This window comes from Orycteropus afer, unplaced genomic scaffold (genome assembly GCF_000298275.1).
Source record: "Orycteropus afer afer isolate SDZICR_OR568_19922 unplaced genomic scaffold, OryAfe1.0 scaffold00042, whole genome shotgun sequence".
Taxonomy (NCBI): domain Eukaryota; kingdom Metazoa; phylum Chordata; class Mammalia; order Tubulidentata; family Orycteropodidae; genus Orycteropus; species Orycteropus afer.
This window is the reverse complement of record NW_006921629.1, coordinates 8,399,541-8,422,291: the sequence shown is the minus strand read 5'-3', so window position 1 is coordinate 8,422,291 and position 22,751 is coordinate 8,399,541. Positions and strand designations below refer to the sequence as shown.

Genomic DNA, 22,751 nt, shown 5'->3' with positions numbered 1-22,751 from the left:
GGTGTGGTGTAAAAAATACCCTGAACTCATCAGGCGGTCCTGTGCTGATATTCCTGATCTTCGTGTAGTTTTCATAATAAATGTAAAGGTTGAATTGTATCAGCTGGTGCATTCTTTTCTGTGTCTTTCTCTTCCTTGAGATTCTCATCGTATAGGTAGCACCACTCCAATAGTCTGTTAGATTATTCAGGGTTACTCAGGAAAATAAGGGTGTGGAGTACAGTAGGTGTTGTATAGATCAGGGAAAGCCATTTGAGGATAGCAAAAGGTAATTTGAAAGTTTTATCACTAAGATTTAATGAAATTTTCTTTTAATTGCATTATAAACAAAACATAAAAAAAGGAATGAGAAATTATTTTAAATAAGGCTGCCTTTTGTCATGAAGGAACACATTAGAAGTAACTTTTCATGAATAAAATACTGAGTAAACTGTTTGAGTAAAATATTTGAACGTTCTATATTGTAAAATCCAGTGAATTTGCTGCCAAACTAAAACTTCCTAAATTCATTAAGCTTTTTAACTGTTGAGGGAGCTATTGAAAAATAACAAATAAAATAAGACCTGTTTTAATGTGCAGGAGAAGTTTTACTTTTTATCATGACCGTCTCTGTTATGAAATATTCCCATTTTTCAGAAGTAGAAATCATGCATACTCCATGCCATTTTCTCTGGATCTTCCCTCTTTGGCATGGTTTACTAACGTGTCATTCTTCCTCAGGGAAATGGAGCTACCTTACATGTTAATAGTATAAAGCAGAATATATTGCCATCGAAACCAGAATTTTGTATTGAGATTTTTCTCTTCTTTCCACTTTGAGTCTTTGACCACTAAAACTAGTTTGAACTACATTTGAATAATAATGCAAAGATGAATACATACTAGTAGTTGTATTTATGGAATATTCTTTTTTTTCCTATTGCTAGTTTCTTAGAATCCTCCTGAGGGAGGTCCAAGTGATATCATCCCACATTTGTAGATGGCAGAGAGAACAAAGTGATCTAGGTCATGTAGGAATTCATTGACAACAGAAATAATAGGAAACTTTTCAGACTTGGCAACAAATAAATGATTATAAATGATATAGTTCTATGAATTATATTTAAAAGGAAAGGAATAGGACCCCTAAACAAACGTTTAATATGCCGTCCTCAGAATGTATACTTCAGTGACATGGTATGGAGGTTCTTGGAGCAAAAATTATGCAGCAGTACAAGGAGGGTGTTTAAGACTTGTGGCTGATGGAATGCTGTCTGTTCCTAAGTAACAGTAATGTTACTGTTGAAACATTACCAAGATCCAAGAAAACTGTGAGAGTAGAGTGTTCAAGTCAGCAGAGCCAAAGGAATAAAATCCCATGTAAGTGAGACTTGTCATGTGAGGGGGAGTTGACAGATTAAATCATTGTGGAGGTAATACAGGGCCAGCTCTCTTCTCATGCTACATGGATTTAGTTCTTTTGACATCAGCAAATGCCCTGGGTAAACATTAAAGAAAAAAATCTTTTCCCAGTGGAGCCTTCTGCTTGTCCTTCTCTCTATCTATACAGTAAAGGCTATCATAATGAGATCACTGTTCCTTTAAGAAACTGAAAATGGAGCTTATTTTATTAATGTGGATGGAAGACACAGAAGAGTAGAACTGCCTGGGTTTTGTTTTATGAAAATGATCTTTTTGCTTTTGCTTTGCTTCAATCTCTGTTGTATTAAATTCCATGCTTTTGTAACTGAATCAGTAAAAGAGCACATTTGGAGAGTACCATAGCTTAGTTTCCATAATCAGAAAATCAGGGACCATGATGAGAATGTGGGTTTGAAAAAAACAACAAAGTCTGACCAGGTCTTAGACTCGCTTCTAAAATAAATACAATGGATGCCTTTGTAAAGAATGCTGATTAATTAAAAGCAAGTATCTCTGTCTTCAAATAGTGTTCACTGTTTTTGTTAATATTTCACTTAGCCAAGGAATAGTTTTAAACATGCTTATTTTCTGTATGGAACAGAATAGAATGCAAACAAGAGGATAGTATTTCTTGGTTTGTTAGCTTTATTGCAGTCATGCATATCATGGCTGTATAGAGCAGGAGTGTTTCCTCTGAGTGACTTCAGAAGAGCTAAAATTACATGACACCTCAGCAGGGAAAGCTGAGTTACAGCCTCAACACTATTGCCCATTGTTTTGCAGGATGATCAGGATGGAGCATTCATGAAATGGAGAGTGGAGAATTCATGGGGTGAAGACCATGGCCACAAAGGTGAGCTTAATTCTATAATACTAATTCAGGGTGATGGGTCTGTGCTACTCTGCCTTTATGATATGGATGAAAGGTGCTCTAGTGTGGGTGATTTTTCAGTAATTGGTCCCCTTGGGATCTGGTTTGCACTCAGAATCCCTGTGACCAGCATAGCATGCCTGAACTCCAGCTTGGCTCTGAAGCCAACATTGGCTGTCCTGAATTTGGTGTCTTAGATTCACTCCAGTCCATGTCAGTCCCACTAGATGTCTTTGTACTGCCTTAGTCGTGAGAAGGTAGGGTGGGCTGCCCTTTGCCAAGACATCCACTACAGACGTAGCATTTAGTATGTTCTCCTCTACTGTGTCAACTCCCAGGAGAAAGCCAGAAGCCTTTTGAGTGGGAGAATGGGCTTAGCAAAATACAGTTTTCTTTAGATATTTATTAAAGACTCCCTAGAAACTGAGGCCTAAGGGGGAAAAAAAAATGCCTTGAGTACCATTTAGAACCATTTTACACTGATAAATCAAAACCCAGGCTGCAGTCATAAGTAAATTATAGTGAATAGGCTAAAAAATATGACACAGGCAATATATGAATTGTAGAAAAATTTTAAATATATACGGGAGCTCTGGTGATGTACTGCCTAAGGCAGTTGACTGCTAACCAGAAGGGTGGCGGTTCAAACCCACCAGCCACACTCCTCAGAAGGAAGGTTGGGCAATCTACTTCCATAGTGATACTGCCTCAGAAACCCAAGGAGGGGTCGCTGAGTCAGACCTGACTCGACAACAGTGAGGTTTTATAGGTGAATAAAAAGAAACCAAAAGTCCATTGCCGTTGAGTCGATTCCAACTCGTGATGACCTATAGGACAAAGTAGAACTGCCCCACAGATCTTCCAAGGCTATAAATCTTTACAGAAGCAGGTTGCCACAGCTTTCTCCCCCGGAGCAGGTGGTGAGTTTGAGCCACCAACCTTTTGCTTAGCGGCTGAGCACTTACCCACTGTACCACCATGGCTCCTAAACAAAAAGAAAATAAAAATCTCTTACAATCCAACCATCCAGAGATCACCGTTGATTCATATTTTAGAATGTTGTTGTTGTTATTTGCCATTGAGTTGGACCCAACTCATAGTGACCCCTCCTTGGGTATATAGCCTTCCAAATCTTTTATGACCAAATTCTTAAAGATTGCTTTTAATAATAGTTAAAATCCTTTTATAGGAACTTTTTTGCTTTTATATTAGGATTTCAAAGCAAAGTTGGCCACGACCATGGAATATATGTGCACATAAGCATGAATATGGCAGTGGCACTCTGTGGGCATTTACTCAGCCAGCTCTTTCCCAGAGTTCGCATTCCTTACTTCTGACCAGTGGATTCTGGCTGGGAAAAGCATATTAACCACTGCTTCCTAAACCAACGTGAGGGCTGGGAAGAAGTGAGATACTTAGGCACTTGGAACCAAGCTTCAGCATGCCTCTCACCCAAGCAGAAATCAACCAGCCATTTTCTGAAAAAGAAGTAGAAGAGAAACTCGAGTTTCTGTTTTAGAGATCTCAGTAATAGAGCTCTTTGTCCGTTGCCTCCCTCTATGTTAGGTAGTGATTTTCCAGCTGGGTTCTTTAAACCCCTTAGAATTTCCAGGGGTAAAAGATGGGGGAGGAGGTATAGTGATTTGGAAGGTAAACAGATGGGACTTTAGTCGCTAATATTTAAAAACTGTCCCGCAACTAGAAGGGGGCTCTGGTGGTGCAGCTGGTAACCAAAAGGTTGGCGATTTGAACCCACCAGCCACTCTGAGAAAGATGACTCAGTCTGCTTCCTTAAAGATTTACAGCATGGAAACCCTGGGGCAGTTCTACTCTGTCCAGAATGAACTCCACAGCAATTTATTTTGTTTTTTGTTTTTCTTTCAATGACATGAACAACAGTGGCTGCAACAATGGGCTCAAACATGGCAATGATTAAGTGGATGGTACGGGAGCAGGCAGTGTTTTGTTCTTTTGTACATGGTGTCCCTGAGTTGAAACTGACTTGACAGCACCTGACATCAGCATAGTTAATTAAGGAACCTTGTGGTGCAGTGGCTGTGTGCTCAACTGTTACATGTTGATGGTTTGTACCCCAGCCTCTTTGTGTGAGAGGGAAGTGGTGGTCTGCTTCTGTGGGGATTGCAGCCTTGGAAGCCCTAGTTCTGCTCTGCTATAGGGTCTCTATGAATTGGAATTGACTCTGACGGCAGAGGGTATTGTCTATAACTTTCTAGTTTTGTACAAATTTACATTCCCATCAGAAAAGTAACAACATTCCTCTCTTGTCCATATTGTCATAATTTAAAACTCTGCTTATTTGAATGTAATAATTGTCTAATTATTGTCTTCATGTGCATTTATTTGATTATTCATGAGAAAACTTTCTAACATTTAGTTATATTCTGTTCTTTGATTGTCTATTCATGCCCTTTGCCCATTTTCCCATCTGGTTCTTATTGGTTTGTGTGAGCTTTACATGTTAAGGATAAAACTTTTGTCTATATCAGTCATATTTGTAGAAAATTGTTTCCCCAACTTGTAAAAATAAAAATAAAAACTGTCCTAGAAGAGCCTGTTTATCATAGTTTTGAACTTGACAGGACTTGAGTATGCTGATTGGTGAGCAGCACAGGCCAGTATATGATGGTCAAAATCTGAAGGTGGTTTAATCTTTCATCCTAAATCTTTTCATCTCCCCATGAAATTGATCATTGGTGGTTTTTGGCTAACTGTCCCTGGGATCTGTTGTGAAACTCAGCAGCTCAGTTTTTATCTGTTAACAGATACAAGTGCTGTTAATACATTTCTATTCATTATCCAATAGTTACAGGAGCTCTGATAGCGTAGTGCCTAAGGCACTTGACTGCTAACCAGAAGGCTGGCAGTTCAAACCCACCAGCCACTCCTCCAAAGGAAGATTGGGCAATCTACTTCCCTAGTGATACTGCCTCGGAAACCCAAGGAGGGGTCGCTATGAGTCGGGTCCCACTCGATGGCACATAACATCAGCAACGACATCCAATAGTTGCATGTTCCCCCTTCTGTGATTTCTATTGTTCTATGATTTACAGGGATGCTTATTAAATTAACTATTCACAAATGAAAATACAACATGTTTTTTAATTGATTATTTTTTTTAATGAGATCAATTTCGTTTTATGATAAATACACATTAGGGTCAGATGGAGAAGGGTTTAGACCTCAACTAAGCTAACAGAAGGAGTTTAAGAAACCCTTAACTCACAAGTCAGTTATATCTGTAAGTAGGTGGTAGTTAAGACATGGAATGTAAGGGAATAACTTAAAGTTGGAAGGATTTGATTATTTGTAACCTATTTTAAAATATAAGATACTGGGCTAAACTGTTTTTCCCCTGCTTCAAGTGAACTTCTGTAGCTCCTATTTCATTACTGGTCTAATTTGGTCCCTGTGATTGGGCTCATTATCCACATAGGTTAGTGTCTAAGAAAAAAAACTCCAAAATTATGGTTTGGGCAGATGGCCTAGATTCATTGGCCTGCTATTTTGATATTTTTTCCATCTATAACATTCACTAAGTTTGTAGATAGTGGTCATATCTGCTTAAGAGAAGATAAACATTTGTAAAGTCAGGAAAATGTGTTGTTTTATGTGTGTGTATTATTTTCTCTCTTACTCTGAACCTAAATACCCTTCTAAAGAAGGGAACCTCATCTCACGCTTTGGACATGTTATGAGGAGGGTCCAGTGTCTGGAGAGGGCCATCAAGCTTGGTAGAGGGTCAGTGAAAAAGGGAAGACCCTCAATGAGGGATTGAACCATACAGGGGCTGCAACAAGGGGCAAATACAGCGGCGAATGTGAGGATGGTGTACAACTGGGCGGTGTTTTGTTCTGTTGTGCACAGGATGGTTGTAGTTAAAGCTGTGTGTCAGCTTGGCTGGGCCATGATTTTGAGTGGCTAGGCAGTTTGGTGTAGTTACTCCCCGTGAGGAGATTGGATGTGGTGTGATCACCCCCATGGTGGAATCTGCTGTGCGCGGCTAATCAATTGAAGGGGAGTTGCCTTCAGGTTATGGCCTGCTTCTGGTATGTATAGAAAAGCTTTGGGAAAGGTCTCTAGTTTTTTCCTCACTTTGGGATCCTGCGTTTGGCCTGTTGTCATCAATCACCTCGAGTTCCTGAACTTGAACCAGTGGCCTGCCAATCTGGGGATTATTATTGCCTTCACAGCTTATGAGCCAACAGTCTGCTATTTTACCTGCTGATCTTGGGTTCGTCAGGCTTAGCCGCCACAGCCTGCTATACTTCCTCCCTGTCTTGAGTTCATCAGCCCCTGTTGCTGCGTTAATCAGGAGACCCTCCAGCTTGCCCAGTGGGCCTGGAAGGCAAAGCTGAAGGCCAAGGTCAAGGGGCCTCCACCCAGCCCCTAGAGCCAGTACCCTGAACTCAGGCTTCTAGCCTGGTCTTCCCCTAGGGTTGGCACTCTGAATTTGGACTTCTACCTTTCTAAACTGTGAGAGAATAAATTTCTGTTTGTTAAAGTCCCCCACTTGTGGTGTTTCTGTTATAGGAGCACTAGAGAACTAAGACAGTCGCTGTGAGTCAGAACCCATTCAGTGGCTCCTGACAACAGAGAAGATTCTGGGCCAGTTTGCTTTCTTTTTTTCCTTTCAGCTCTACGTCTTTATTCCTACTCACTAAGCATTTCCTTCCGTTACCTTACTCATTCCATCACTGTTTTAAGAGAACCGAGGTCTTGATCCCAGTGATCTGCTTGCAGTCTTTCCTGGTGAAGTCTGCAGCTATCTAGTTAAGATTAAATTCACTTTTTGTTGTTGCTAAATAACTGAAATGCCAGAGATTATCCAAAGTAAAGCATTTCAATAGAGAGCCAAAAGACAAGAAATTGAACTGGAGTAGAGGTAGGGAATGCTTCATTCAAAGCCAAAATAAATTACTTCTGTGTATTTCCTAGTAATGTTCTTTCTGACTTAATAGGAAGGAAGGAAAGAAAACATGATCTAATTTAATTGGCACACTTGGCCTGACCTTAGGAGAGTGCGTAATGTGTTACTGTGTTGACAGTGTCTGCCTACCCCAGCAGAGCTCTCCTGTCTGCCATCCTTGTGGGCATGTCTGAGGCAGGACCTCTGCTCTCTTGCTGAGCTGCAATGATAGCTATAAGAAGCCTTACTGGGATTTTGTTTCTGTAGAAAACATTGTTAACAGTTTACTCTTCTCTTTGAGATGTCTGTGGTTAAGACTACTGGCTTCTGAAAAAGCAGGGTTGATAATACAAGCTGGAGGTAAACAGAACAGAGACCCCTGGGCAGGCTGCCCTTGCCCACTGCACAGTCCTGGCTTTGGTCTCTCCCATTGGTCATGTTCATGGCCCTTCCTATCTAGATACTATTAAGTATCTATCAAATAACCTGACTTTTATATAAACCAAAAGCAAAACCAAACTCACTGCTGTTGACTCAGATGTGACTCATGGCGACCCCTCCTTGGGTTTCCAAGGTGGTATCACTATGGAGGTAGATTGCCCAGTTTTCCTTCCAAGGAGTGGCTGGTGGGACTGAACTTACCAGCCTTCTGGCTACTACTCCACCAGAGCTCCTACTTTTACATAAAATGGACAAAAATTCTTCCTGGTTGTGAGAGACATGAAAGAAGAAATTAGTTCTTGCCTTACTGTGCCAGTTGAGTTACTTCTTGTTGGTGAATTCTAGTATTCTTAGTCAACTGTACTGAAAATTAGATACGTAGCTAACATATACCAACATGGCTCTCTTTTCTCTCCAACTTCTTGAAATAACTTGACCGTGCATTTTGTTTTGCATTTATGAATCATATAAAAAATGGATTTTACAACTAGGTGAAAGAACACACCTTAGGAATTGTTACATTGTCTTCCATTTTGAAAAGTTTATTGATAGATTTGTTAGAGCAAAATGTTTTGTAAAATATTTAAAACTGGAAATAACTTCTGATTCTTTTCATTCTTAGTCACATTTGAGGAGAGCATCCTTTTTAAGCCAAAGTGACTATAGGCCACCTAGTTATAAATGATAGAGCCAGAACTATAACCCAGATAGTCTAACACTAGAACACTTCTCTTAAGCACTAAATTGTGCTTCCTCGCAACTTCTCTGTTCTAGAAGCATCTAGTCCACTCATGGAAACAAGTCAATTCCTGATCATTACTGACCAGAAACTTGTGACTAAGGGGACACAAAACTGCAGGAAGGATCTGGAGACACTGTGTAAGTGTCCGACGTCAGGAGAAAGGCCCTCCAGCATACCAGTTATGGCTGTGAAAGTGGAGTGACAGAGGCATCTGAACTCCCCTAACTTCACATGGGCTGATTTCCATGAAGCAGAGCTCAGACTTAACTCCTCTTTCAACCTGTTTTACCCATTTTGACACCAACTGTCCCAATTCTCTGCTTCTCTGCTGGGTTCAATAATTTGTTGAAGTGGCCACACAGAGCTCACGGATAATACTCACGATTAAGGTGTTTATTAGGAAGTGACAGGTTACAATTCAGGATCAGGAAAGGCTCAGGATACACTTCTTTGGTCAAGACAGCTTCTTCTCAACCATACTCTTCTCCCTGACCCTCAGCCTCTTGGCCCCTTGGGCCTCTTGGGCTGGCCTCTACCCTGCTTAGGCAAGTGCTAATAAAGCTCTTTAGTTCCACCAATAAGTTCCCACCAGAGGCACCCCATTCATGAGCAAGCCTTCTGCCCAAAGACACTACTCAGCTGTCTTGCTCCATGGACTGGGAAACCCACTACACCATCTCAGGCCAGTCTCCTGGTTCCCCTGTCTCTGCTGCCATTGTTGCTCTTCTGCTACTTCTCACTGTCTCTCTGTCACCTCTGGTGTTACAGCTCTCTGTCTCCAGGTCTACGAGGTTCCTAGCACAGGGATGCATTCTGCTCCCAGCTTTTTTGGTGGTAGTTAGGGGTTCCCATCCACTTCTGAGATGTCTCATTTTAAGCATAGCAGGATGGTAAACCTGACCAATCCCCTCATTAGGGTTCCGTACACCTTGTTTGCGTGGTCCCACTCCCACAAGGTGCAATGTACCTTGTTTGCATGAGCAACAAACTTTCCAGTCCTCTTGGGTGGCCCACAAGCACTTTATTTGTAGTCCCACCCAGTCTTTTGGGAGAGTTGTAAGACCATGGCTAGAAAGCCATATAAAAGTGATTCATTGTACCACAATGGCTGGGAACATGCATAAGGAGAGAAGGATGGGGAAGCTTGTGTGGTTATGGGTCCACAGTGAGTACATTATGAGTTGAGTAAGTAAAAAATAACATAACCAAATTTCCCTAGATAATTTTGTCTGTGCCACTTTATAACACGATTTTTTTTCTTTTTAATTTTTTTATCATGGGCAATTTCAAACATATAAAATAAGCAGAACAGTATTAAGGAACATTCACTGTCTATCACCCAGGTTCAGCAGTTACCAGCTTGGCTATGCATGTAATAAGGTGTTTTTAATAGTAAATTAAGTTCTTGGGTGGTCTCCCTCATGAACCAGTCTTATTATGGAATTTTACTTCTGTGTGATTGGTCATGAGGTTTTATACAGCAGAGTTCTGATCATGGAATTAATCATAACAGTTCTTGGTGCTTATTTAGTCTTGTTTCTCAATATGCTATGTAACACCACCCTTTAGTGAGGGTAGGGGGAATATTATTTTCTAATTCTGCAATGTTCAATAAAGGAAACTTCTCTTTTAAAAATTCTGTGGCTCCTAGTTTTCAGTTTAAACTAAGATTAGTTTTCCATTCTTCAAATTGCTTTTGTGCCTTTCAGATACATGAAAATTTACAATTGTTTTTAACCCGTATTTTTCATCTTCTCTTACAATGAATGTGTCTGTTTCTGATTTTATTTTAGTAAAGTTTCCAGACTTCCTCATAAAAGGGAGCCTCTTGATGATTTCCATTGGATACTTTGGCATATTAGAAAGTAATCTGGAAAGAAACTTACGTGTCCTGTTCAGATTATATCTGGACGTCTGCTGCTTCCTGAAAACCAACATTGTGGCCTTTAATTTCCTCACCAGCCAAACTCCCACATGTGGTTTTAGAGGACAGTATGTCCAAAACTAATCTCAGAACTCACCATATCCTTCATATAATGTTATCTTGTAGAACCAGGTGAGTTGTGGATAGATAGTCAATACTTTCTTGATTATAGATCCTAGAGAGTAATTTAATAACCCTTATGGTTTCACAATTCTCTGCAGTAACAAGGATAGTCATTCTGTTTCTTTATGAAGTCCTATGGTTTTTCTCTATATAGCCAGGAAATAATGTATAAAAGCATGTTTTAGACTATATACTGTTATATAAATCTAAGAGTTAAATGGATATTCCATATTTCTAGCAGAGGTACTTAGAACATGCAATTTCATGTTATCTTGTTTCCTAAGTATTCAGAGTTTGATAATATGTTTTTTTCTCCTCATGACATCAAGTTAGAATAACTCAGAATGTGAATGTGGGTGATTATACTATGTTTTGTGTGAAGAAATCAAAACTCATTAAAAGGTTTTGAATTATTCAGTATTACACAGTGTCAGAGGTAGAATTGGATGGAATTCATATCTCTCAATTTGACACAACAGCTTCCCTAAACATGCTTATCACTTAGAAAAGACTACCAAATATTTGGAGATCTGTTTGAAGTTGGATTCGGAATTTCTGGCCAAACAATATGAAAGACATTATTGAGGTGAACTTGCTGAAACGAGAAAATTACATGAACTAAAAGGAGAGGCTTTTGATTTTCTGAAAAAGGGACACAGCACAAATTGTTATGTCACCTGAGAGGGTTTTCATACCTTGCCAAGCTTAGAAACACTGTTGGCTGTGCTACCATCACATCTGGATATCTGAGTCCTTTGAGATGGTGTTTTCATCACCCCTCTTCATTAACGAAAGAGACTGCTTGACTTGGGCTTAAAAACAGTGCATGTGAGAGTATATGCTGTCAGGTAGACTGGTTCCTTATCAAAGTGTGGAACTAAGGAAGGGCTACAGTTGTCAGGTGGGGAGCAAAGGATGGGGCAGAGGCTGCTCCTAGCCTGCAGCCAGGCATAAGCTTCGGGGAGAAATCCTCTCATGTTGAAATTGAGATTTGTGTGCTCTCCTGTATAAAAGAATCTGTTACTTCTGCCAGACTGTCTCCAGGATATCTATGCTGCAAAAAGGCTAAGAATCATTGAGAAGGCTAGAGGTGAAGCACGGAATCTGAAGCCAGGCTGCTGCATAGCCTCGTTGTATCCCACTTGTTGACTGTGTGGCATTGATCGTGGTATTTAACCTTTCTGAGTCTGTTTCCTCATCTGTAAAATGATGACAATAATAGTACTTATCTCACAGGGTTATTGTGCTAATCGTGCTTGGCACATAATTAAGTGTTCAAAAAATACTAGTTATTGTTGTTACTCTTGTTAGCATTATCTGTAGAGTAATGAAGGCAGGAAAACAAGAACATAGTTTAAACTTTCCCTTCAAGAGAAGGGCTGTCTAACTTGACCCCTTGGTTCCAGCTTCAGACCTCTAAGAATTCAGAGCCTTAGCATGTGTGACCATTGTGCTTCATCACCAGTTTATTGGATAAATGGACCCTTAATGTGGGCCTAGTGTCGTGAGAGAAAGCACTGAGGGAAAACCATTAGCAGTAGCATCACCTCACATTTATTGATGGGACGCAAGGAACCGTGCACAGGCTGTGGTAGAGTGACTGTCCCTGACCCTCGAAGGGATTTATACTTATTCACCTGGGACACAGGAAAGGGACTCTTCAGAGGGCTTTGATGTGACAGAAGTGGCATTCATGGTGTGCTCCTCAGACTGTAAGTTATAGGATAAGTAGACCGCAAAGAGCAAGAGAAAGAATAATGTCTCCAAGAAGACATGTGACAGAGAAATAGGAGGAACCAGAGAAGGGCCTCCCCGCCCAGTGGGGAGACAGTAAAGACACTGAACCTGAAGTTAATTAAATGGGTAGGGGCTAGAGAGAGCCACAGAAGCCAAGAGACTGGACAAGGGCAGGGAGAACGTTATAGTAAATATGGTACAACAGAGCAGTCGGAAACGGGTCAAGGGAAAAGGCTTTGGCGTTGGACTTGGAGGCGGTTTTTAGAAGCTAGTGGAGAGCTGGAAGACTGGCTGCTGTATCCAGTCAGCAGCATCTTAGTACTTCATGCTTTCAAATGCTGTGGCCGCCTTTGGGGAGGGGACACAGGAGGGAGGCTAACCAAGGAAGCCATAGCTGAGAAGGGTGGCTCTTGGCATATGGGACATGCTTCAGGCAGGTCAAAGAAGTGAGACCAAGAAATAATGGGACCTGCCATCGCTGGAGCTTTTGTGGAATGATCAAACCACAAAGCTTGCCTGAAACAAGCAGGAGTAGTTTTGGGGTCAGAGGGAAGTGATTGAGTTTCCATGGGAAAACAGACCTTTGGATGACACCTGAACCTGTGCTTCCCTCCACTGATCTAAGGTCAGAGACCCTGGCAGGAGCGCACATGCTCGGGCTTGCCTGGGTAGTGCCCAGTGGTCTAAGCAGGGAAATGTGACTGGGCTGTTGCCATCTCTCCCCGGCCCCGAGGTGAACGCCTCTGGGCTCCTGAGTGGAGGGCACTTCCTAGGAGGCACGCATTTCTGCAGAGGACACTTTGTTGTGCTTTGGTGGTTTAAAAAATAGAACCCACAAACCCAAACAACCCTCCTGCATTTTCCAGTCTGCATTTCGCCTGGTGTATGCCAAGGAAACCCCCTTCTCTAGCCCTTTGTTTCTGAAAGAGGCCATAAGTAAGATGCGGCTATAGGGTATTTCCTCTTTGATCGCCAAAAGGTTCACGAGCATGAATGTGTCCTCACCACATGGCCGGAATTTTTATTTCCACTCTTGAGGAAAAAGAGCCTCTTCTCAGATCACTGTCCAAATGTCAGTCTTACAAGTTGTTGTTTTGGTTCCCTTCCTCTTTCACATCCGTTTCGTCTTGTTCCCCATCCTTCTAAATACACAGAGAACACATAACATGTCTTTGTGTGCTTTTGGAGGTACAAAATGCATTATGAACGGATCCTGTAAAAACTGTGGACGTGACTGTTGATGTGGGTGTGTGAGCAGGTGAAACATTTGGGAGTCAGAGCTAGACTGACTACTGCACACTGTGTCTGTTGCCTGAGTCATAACTCCCGCCCAGTCTCCGCTGAACCCCCTGCAGAAGAACACTGAGCCCTGTGGAAAAAGACTCTAAATTTGAAGTTAAGACCTGGGTTTGAGTGCTGGCTTTACACTTGTGATTTTAACAACTTATACCAACCCTATCTGCCTTCATAGGATTGTTGTGAGGATTAAAATCGAACAAGAGTCAAAGACACCCCATTGCTGTCCAGTCCGATTCACAGCCCCCCTATGGGACAGAGTAGAGCCGTTCCATAGGGTCCCAGTGCTGTCGGTGTCCAGCAGCAGACTGCCACATCTTTCTCCCGCAGAGCAGCTGGTGGATTCAAAATGCTGACCTTTTGGTTAGTGGCTGAGCACTTATCAATGCACCATCCCACCCACTGCCATCAAGTCAATTCCAAATCATAGTGGCCCCCATTGAGTTTTTCAAGGCTGTAAATCTTTATGGAGGTAGATTGTCTCATCTTCCTCCTGCAGAGCAGCTGGTGGGTTTGAACTGCGGCCTTCTGGTTAGCATCCAAATGCCTTAACCACTATTCCATCAGAGCTCTTTAAAACAAGAGTAGTATATTTGAAATTGCATTGAGAACTGTAAGCTCTCTGTAGTTTTTCATGAATTTTTGTTTTATTTTCTAAAGTATAATTTTTTTCATAGATAGTAAAATTACATTGCTCCAAAATTAAAATTAAAAAGGTATCTAGAGCGGAATCTTGGTCCCATCTATGTTACTATCCACTCTTCCCCTCTAGCTTTGTCAGGTTACTATTTCTATTAGTATGTATCTTTCCAGTGTTTCTTCATCTGTGTGTGTGTGTGTGTGTGTGTGTGTCCCCTCCCTTTTCTTGGACCAAGGGTGACATACCTTGTACACTGCCCTGCACCTTGGTCTGACCTCACTTAACAGCATGTCTTGAGAGCATTTCCGTATCAGTACATTTCACATCAGTGCAAATTCATTATTTTCCAATATCTGGATTACCATAGTTTATTTAACCAATCCCTTACTGGTGAAGCTTGGTTGTTTCTAATCTTTTCCTATCACAAACAATATTGCACTGAGTTAATATATATACAGTGCTGGCACATAGTAAGTGCTGCATAAATACAGGCATGCCTCATTTTGTTGTACTTCCTGTTGTTGTTGTTATTTGCCATTGAGTCGGATCCGACTCATAGTGACCCCTCCTTGGGTTTCCAAGGTGGTATCACTACGGAAGTAGATTGCCCATCCTTCCTTCTGAGGAGTGGCTGGTGGGTTTGAACCACCAGCCCTCTGGTTCACAGTCAAGTGCCTTAGGCACTATGCTACCAGAGCTCCTTTGCACTTCCTAGATAGTGCATTTTTTTAATGAATTGAAAGTTTGTGGCAACCCTGCATCACGTACGTCTGTCAGCACCATTTTTCCAACAGCATGTGCTCACTTTGTGTCTGTCACATTTTGCTATTCTCAAAATATTTCAAACTTTTTCATAATGCTATTGCACACTTACTACAGTATAATGTAAAACATAACTTTTATATGTACTGGGAAACCAAAAAATTCGTGTGACTCACTTTGTTGTAACATTCACTTTATTGTAGTATTCGCTTTATTGCAGTGGTCTGGAACCACACCCACAATATCTCCAAGGTGTGCCTCTATTACCTGTTACTGTGCATAAATACATATTTGTATGCATGTAAATATTATGTATGTATAGGATGAAGTTCCAGAAATGGCATTGCTGAAGGAAAAGGATAAATTCACTTGTATTTTATAAATATTGCCAAATTGCATTCCATAGGGGTTTATTATTTTGTACATTGGCAGCATACTCTGTACAGATGTAGTGTTAGAGCTTAATCCAGACAATACATTCCTAACAAAAGTGACTAACAGAATGTCACTATTAAATCACTTAGTCATTTATTGTCTGTGATCAGAGTTGGGAACTTATCTATGCCAAGGCCTCAGTTACTGATTTTTTTTTCATTAAGACTGTGTTTCTGATATTTCCTTACTAATTTTTTTCTTACTGTTTTATTATAATAGGAGAAAAACATTAGAAAACATAAAGGAAAAGAATGATATATTTTTACCTCATTTTTTTTTAATTAGCAGGTTAGAAACATAAAACTAAATTAAAAGACAAATCACATGGGAAAAAATGATTGCAACCAATATAAATATCTAGTACACTGTTACTGATGAAAACTATTCATGAAATTAGATGGACTGCAGTTGAAAATGTACAGAAGTCTCATATAAGCACTTTATGAAAGCAAACTGTAAATACCAAGCAAACAAAAAAAATTCAAATTGGACACAAAAAGTTGGTAATCATATGTACTGACCGCTAATAGGAATAAAAGGATATTAAATAATTCAATATGTACAAAAAGATTTAGTTGCAAAAATATTAACACAGTGCTATTTCTAAGCATAAAAACAACGCAGATTCCAACAAAAGGAGGTTGGCTAAATATGTTGGTTAAATAAATATATTTAGTGAAAATTCAGCACTTAAAAATTATGGTGTAGCTAGATAGATGTATTTTTATAAATATGGAAAGAGATTAAGTGGAAAAGCAACAAGTTTATTTTTGTGAGGTGCCACTGAGTCGGCCCCAGCTCACAGCCACCCCGTGTACGGCAGAACAAGCTGCCCGGTGCTGTACCGTTGGGACAGTCATCGCTGTGTTGGAGCCATTGTTGCAGCATCTTGTTAAGGGTCTTCCTCTTCATCACTGACCCTATACTTTCCCAAGCTTGATGTCCTTCCCCAGGGGACTGGTCCCTCCAGATAATGTTTCCAAAGTAAGTCAGGTTTGCCATCATTGCTTTTAAGGGGCATATTCTGACTGTACTTCTTCCAAGACAGATTTATGCATTCTTCTGGTAGTCCATGGTATGTTCAGTATTCTTCACCAACACCATAATTCAAAGACATCAATCCCTCTTCAGTCTTCCTTATTCATTGTCCAGCTTTTGCATGCATATGAAGCAATTGAAAATGCCATGGCTCGGGTCAGGTGCACCGTAGGCCTTGATGTGACTTCCTTGCTTTTGAACACTTTAAAGAAGTCTACAGCAGATTTGCCCAATGTAGTACTTCATTTGATTTCTTAACTGCTGCTTCCATGGGCGTTGGTTGTGGATCAACTGAAATGAAATCCTTGGCAACTTCAGTATTTTCTCCATTTACCATGATGTTACTTATTGGTCCAGTTGGGAGCATTTTTGTTTTCTTCATACTGAAAGCTATAGTCATTGACCTTTATCAGTAAGTGCTTCAAGTCCTCTTCACTTTCAGCAAGGAAGGTTGTGTCATCTGCATATCACAGGCTGTGAGTCTTCATCCAATCCTGATGATGCATTCTTCTTTATATAGTTCAGCATAGAGATTGAATGAGTATGATGAAATGATATAATGCTACTTTAAAATCAGAAAATGTGTACATCACCATGTAGGATACTTTGTGCATAGGTTGTATCGCATTTTTATTAAATGCAGAGTCTGTATATAGAAGCTTTATCAAAGGATAAACATGAAATCTCCTTCTTGTTGTTAGGTGCCATTCAGTTGGCTCTGATGCATAGCAACCTTATGTCCAACAGAGCGAAACACTGCCCAGTCCTGCACCGTCCTCATGGTCATTCTCATGCTCGAGCCCATCATTGCAGCCACTGTGTCAGTCTGTCCTGTTAATGGGCTTCCCTTTTTTTGCTGACTCACTACTTTACCAAGCATGTTATCCTTCAGAGACCAGTCCCTTCTGATAACATGACCAAAAATCTGAGCAAGGCTTATCCCAAAATGATAGGGTTGCAGCCAGTTTTTAAATTTTTTGTTTTTTTCCTCTTTTCTTTTCCATGTTTCCAAAATTTTCTGCATGAGCATGAATCATTTGGGCATTTTTTTTTTTTTTATTGTGATTTGGGTGAAGATTTACAGAGCAAATTCACTTTCCATACAGCAGTTCACATGTACTTTGTCTCATGTCATTGACCACAGTTTACCACAATGCAGCAGCTCCCCTCCTACTTCCTCCCCATAGTTACCTCTTCCCAGTGTCCATCCCTCCATACTCTCCTGCCCTCTGAGCTATTTCCCTGTGCATAAGCAGCCCTTCTTTCTCCCATGATTGTTCTCTCCAAGGAGTGTATCTACTTGAGGTATCATTTGGGCAATTTTTGAGAAGTCAAAAAACAATGTAACTTCTCAGAAATATTTTTGGGGAAAAAATCATCTGCCCCGTGACATAAACTTATCATTTTTGTTCATGTCTTTTCATTTTTTGCACAAATACCTGTATTTCTAACGTAGGGTATGTACCATCTTTGTATACTTAAAAATTTTTCCACATTGCTACATTGTATTGGTAATTTCATTTTAACTGACTGATTCATACTCTGTTAGGTGGTTTCTCACTATTAGGAAGTTTGAAATAGGAGAGGAGTGCCAGGGAGGTTTTGACTTCCTTTCTGGGAACCTTTCTTCCACTTTGCGACATTGCCCTTGGTGAGAGATGAGCAGTGACCTCATGAGGCTTCTGTCGTCTGGCTTCCTAAGGACCATGCTGCCAGTAGAACCCATCAGCTTTATTACACCTTCATTTTGTCATACCTTTTTAAAATAGCAAAAGAATAACGACAAATAGCTTGTCAGTGAGATGGAATATTCAAAGCTCTTCTGTTTGAGTGAATTTGGCCTAACCAGTATAGAATTATTTCTACCTTGTTTTTCCCTGTACAGATTCTAATACTACTCTTTCTCTTACGAAATACAGCAGCACTGCCAGCTTGATTAAGGAACAGTTCATTCATTTTTTTTCTTTCTCTTTGCGTGTAAATAAGACATTAAAGTTTAATCCAAATTTAATTTCACCTTAGTTCCTAAAGCTGACCTTCTTTATCCACTTATCTGTTTCTTTTCCTAAATAAAACCTTTGGATCCCTTGAATAGTCTTTAGTTTTCTTTTCCTTTTTTCTTGAGCAGTGCCTGTTTCTATTGGCTGTAGTACTTAAGAACCAAGAGCTGCAACTTTGCTCAAATCAAAATGGCCACCTTAATCCTGCCTGAGTGGCTGTTGTGCTGCTCTCTTACCCAGCACTCCCTCGGTCTCAGACACACTGATCCCAATCTTCTCAGTCAAATCCCAAGACACAGTGTCAACAGTTGCAGCAGCCACAAGTTCATTATCTACTCAGAGTACAATTAACTTGGCCGCCACCTAGACGTGAGGTTTCTGTGGGCCCCAAAGAACTCATATCCTGAAGAGAGAGACTAATCAAAGCAGGTCCTCTTGGCAAGGACTTTGAAAGGGTGGATTACAATTGATAGGAGTTTTAATTTGTGAAGACTTAATCTGATCTTTTGCTTTTGGAACAAGATAGTGTAGATGTACTTATTGTCCATTTTCTCTGGGCATACTCTGAAGATTCATTTGATTGTGTGATGATAGTATTGTTATAAGGACACAGAAATTTATTACATAAATCTGCCTCTATCCTTCACCTGCCTCGCTGCCCAGAGCTACTCTAAAGATTTATTCAGCCCGAATTATGGTCAGAAGGATGACTAATGTCTCAAATGGTATGATGTTTAGCAGTCTGGTCTGTTATTTGCAGAAAGCTCCTTTTTGGGAAAACAGTTTCTCAAGAAGTACTTAGGATCCAGCAAGAAGTGGTACTGGTTGGCCCTTAAGCTGCAAAGCTTTGGTTGCTAAAACTTAGTGGCACTAATGTCAGGTGATGGTAAGGCCCATGTTCTGACTGACCAGCACAGGCAGAGCCAAGGATGGTAAGACAGAATCCAGAGACGGCAGAGACAACCTGTCTCCCTGTATCTCCTATGGAGAAGAGGAGCTCTGGATCGGGGCCTCGTAAGCGGGGGAGAGGGGTACAGTCCTATCCGGCTTGCTTTGTGTACTTTTCCAGGGCACTTTCTTGGAGGGTGAGCACGCTGACTACATCAGGATATCTCTGACTCCTCTTAGAGGTGGGAAGCAGAATTGGGCATGGATGAGCTCACCAAAGCAATCAATTGTGTTTTCAGGTTGAATAATGCCCTCTGCCACATCATTTAGCTTGCAAAATTAGACTACCACCATATTGTCTTTTAATCATTTAAATAAGCAGTCTTACCTTTAGTAGTTTTCAAAGTGTAGCCTGAGGACCCCTATGTTGTTGTTGTTGTTATGTGCCGTCGAGTCGGCCCCGACTCATAGCGACCCCTCCTTGGGTTTCCGAGGCAGTATCACTACGGAAGTAGGATTGCCCAACCTTCCTTCCGAGGAGTGGCTGGTGGGTATGAACCGCCAGCCTTCTAGTTAGCAGTCAAGTGCTTTAGCCACTATGCTACCAGAGCTCCTCTATAGGTCCTGGGGTCCTTTTATGGGGTCTGCAAAATCTTTCCTTTTCCAATAAATAGTATGTCTGTGTGAGGCTGCCGTTTTCTTTATCTACTTTACCCAGAGCAATGTATTGCAACAGATTGAACAAAGAAGCATATACAAATTTTCATTTGTCGTGTATGAAGGCAAACATTAAAATGTGAGACAATGCCATTTTTCTAACTAAAATTTTTTTGTTTATTTTGGAAAACAGTTCTTTTTCCCATGGAATATGTTATTTATATTCATTTTACTATTATTATTCCTATCACTAAATACTTAATTGCTGTTTTAATTTCTGATATGGTAACTATCAAAACATAATCCACACAGACAACTTTCTGAGGTCCTCAGTAATTTTTAAAAGTGTAGCTTTTTGGGGTCCTTAGTAATTTTTGTTTTTCAAACTGTGATTTGGGTGAAAGTTTACAGAGCAAATTCACTTTGCGTACAAAGATTCATAGTACATTTTGCTTCATGACATTGACTGCAATCCCCATAATGTAACAGCTCTCCTCCCTCTTTCTCCCTGTGGTTATCTTTTCCCTGCGTCCTTCTTTCTTATGCATTCTTGCCCCCTGAGCTATCTCTCTGTGCATTTACTGCCCTCTGATCTCCCAGAGTTGATCATTCTAAGGTGTGTACCTTCCTGATGTAAATGTTCACCTTACATACTTGTCTGTCATTTGGCTGGAAGCCATGGGAGTGAGTTCAAATCCAGGCCTGAATGGTGACAAGGGGCCATGGTCTTGGGGGTTTCACCAGTCTCTATCAGACCAGAAAGCCTCGTCTTTTTTTATGATTTTGAGTTTTGTTCCACATTTTTCTCCCACTTGATCTAGGATCTCCTTCACTGATCCCTTTCCAAGTGGTTGACAATGGTAGCCAGGCACCATCTAGTCCTTCTGGTCTCAGGATCATGTAGGCTGAGGTTCGCATGGTCCGCTAGTCCCTTGGACTAATTGTTTTCATGTGTCTTTGGTTTTCTTCATTCTTCTTTGCTCCGGACTGTGAGAGATCAGTTGTTGCATCTTAGATGGCCACTTGCAAGCTTTTGAGATGTGGTTCCCAATCATTTTAAAAGTATAAAGGGGGGTTCTGAGGCCAAAAAGTTTGAGAACCACCGCACTAGAGGAGTCCCTTGGGAGAAACAACTACATCTCCCTTTATCTTGGTCCTGATCATATAGCGTAGTCCTAGATTCACACAAACACTTTGAGAGAAAAATGGCTGTGGAACTTTCTGGCCTATGGCTTGAGAATGCTAATACATTACTATGTCCAAAAATTCTTGGAAGAATTAAATGCAATAAAAATCTAAAATGCCTAATATTAGCAGGTGCCAGGTACACACTTTTGTTCTCTGTGCACTCTTCCTGGGCCAGTAACCCATTCTTGTTTTAGATAGACACACCATAATCCCTCACTTTAATTTTGCTTTTGACATTAGCAATGGTTTTGGTATACACTTTCCTTTCTGTCTCAGTTTGTTACAAGTGTTTTTCTGAAGGAGTATTTGTGCTGTCATCGTACAGCCTGAGATCCAGGTTAGTCTTCCAAATGAGAAGAAGTAGGTTCCTAGGATGAGCATTTGGTGACACCACGCTTTTTCTCATAGCCAAGCTCCCAGTCTGGGATGTTTGGATTAGTTCAGTTTTGTCTCTGGGCAGCCCTGCCTGCTGGAGAGTGGCAGATCCCAGGGCCTTCCTGAGATAGGCAGGTCCAGCAGCTGTCTCACTCTGTGAGTCCTCCTGATGCTTATTCCAATTTCCTCCTAGGAGAGCGAGCATTGTGTGATCCTTCACTTCACACAGTATCATCTGGTAGCTGGTGGTTCTGGTAACTTATGGTAGGAAGGAGAGACACAGTGATGCTTGAGAGGGTGGGTGGGGTAAGTATGGGGCTGGTGTGCTGGCTCTTCCAGTCCTAAGGACTGATCCCCTGGTGTGGCTGTACGAAGAAACATTTTCCACCTGCCTTCTAGTATTTAGGTTTTTCATTCTAGTGTATATAGGTTATTCATTCACCTTCTGTGAGGTAGTCTGGGCAATGGAGCAGCACAGGATCTGAAACCAGCCCAGCTCTGAACCTCGCCTGTATGCCAAGGCACACCACTTATTGTGGGCCCGTGCCTTCTAATTGGTGTGTGTGTGTGTGTGTGTAGCCATATCTGTCCTGTCTGCTCCCCTGACTTGCTAATAAAACCTAGATTAAGTGAGATGACAGATGGGAAAGCTGAAAAACATGTACAAATATTAGTTTTATAGACGGCTTCTTTATAGTGCAAATAAGGCTTCTGCTCTTTGTGCCTTGCCCTCTGGACTCATGAGCCTCGTGTTCTTTCCCCAGGTTACCTGTGCATGACAGATGAATGGTTCTCTGAGTATGTCTACGAGGTGGTGGTGGACAAGAAGCATATCCCTGAAGAGGTGCTAGCTGTGTTAGAGCAGGAACCCATTGTCCTGCCAGCCTGGGACCCCATGGGAGCTTTGGCCGAGTGATAACTGCCTCCATTTCTTTCCTCCTCCCGTGGGACCTGAAGTAGCTATGAAATGACTGAAGCCAAAGTTACACAGGTGACTGTATGTTCTTAAGAACACGGTCAGACTCTTGGTTTTCCAATCTCCTCCAGGAACCTCTTCGGGGAAATGTGCTTTATGCTGAAACAAAATAATCTTAAAGGGGAAAAAAAGAAAAGAAAAGAAAAACAGGAAAGATCAGATCATACTATCTACTCTCCTCATCTCCATCCAACAGCTCAGGATCTCTTAGCATTTTAATCACATGTCAAAAAGGTTTGGTTAAGTCTCATTTTTAATAAGACAGGAAAAGATGAGCAGTGGCGGTTTATGGAAAGAAAATGGACCTGCTTCTCCTCGTTCCCAGAGTGA

The 22,751-nt window shown here is 41.0% G+C and overlaps 1 protein-coding gene across 1 annotated transcript in view; it reads left to right on the top strand.

Moving 5' to 3' along the window:
- The window catches only part of BLMH (bleomycin hydrolase), a 56,957-nt gene extending 34,596 nt beyond the window's left edge, over nucleotides 1-22,361 (top strand). Inside the window, exons 11-12 of the mRNA XM_007937415.2 lie at nucleotides 2,185-2,254; nucleotides 22,210-22,361. Of these exons, the coding sequence (XP_007935606.1) occupies nucleotides 2,185-2,254; nucleotides 22,210-22,361 (222 nt within the window). The remainder of the gene's footprint in view (nucleotides 1-2,184; nucleotides 2,255-22,209) is intronic.
- The last annotated feature ends 390 nt before the right edge of the window (nucleotides 22,362-22,751 follow it).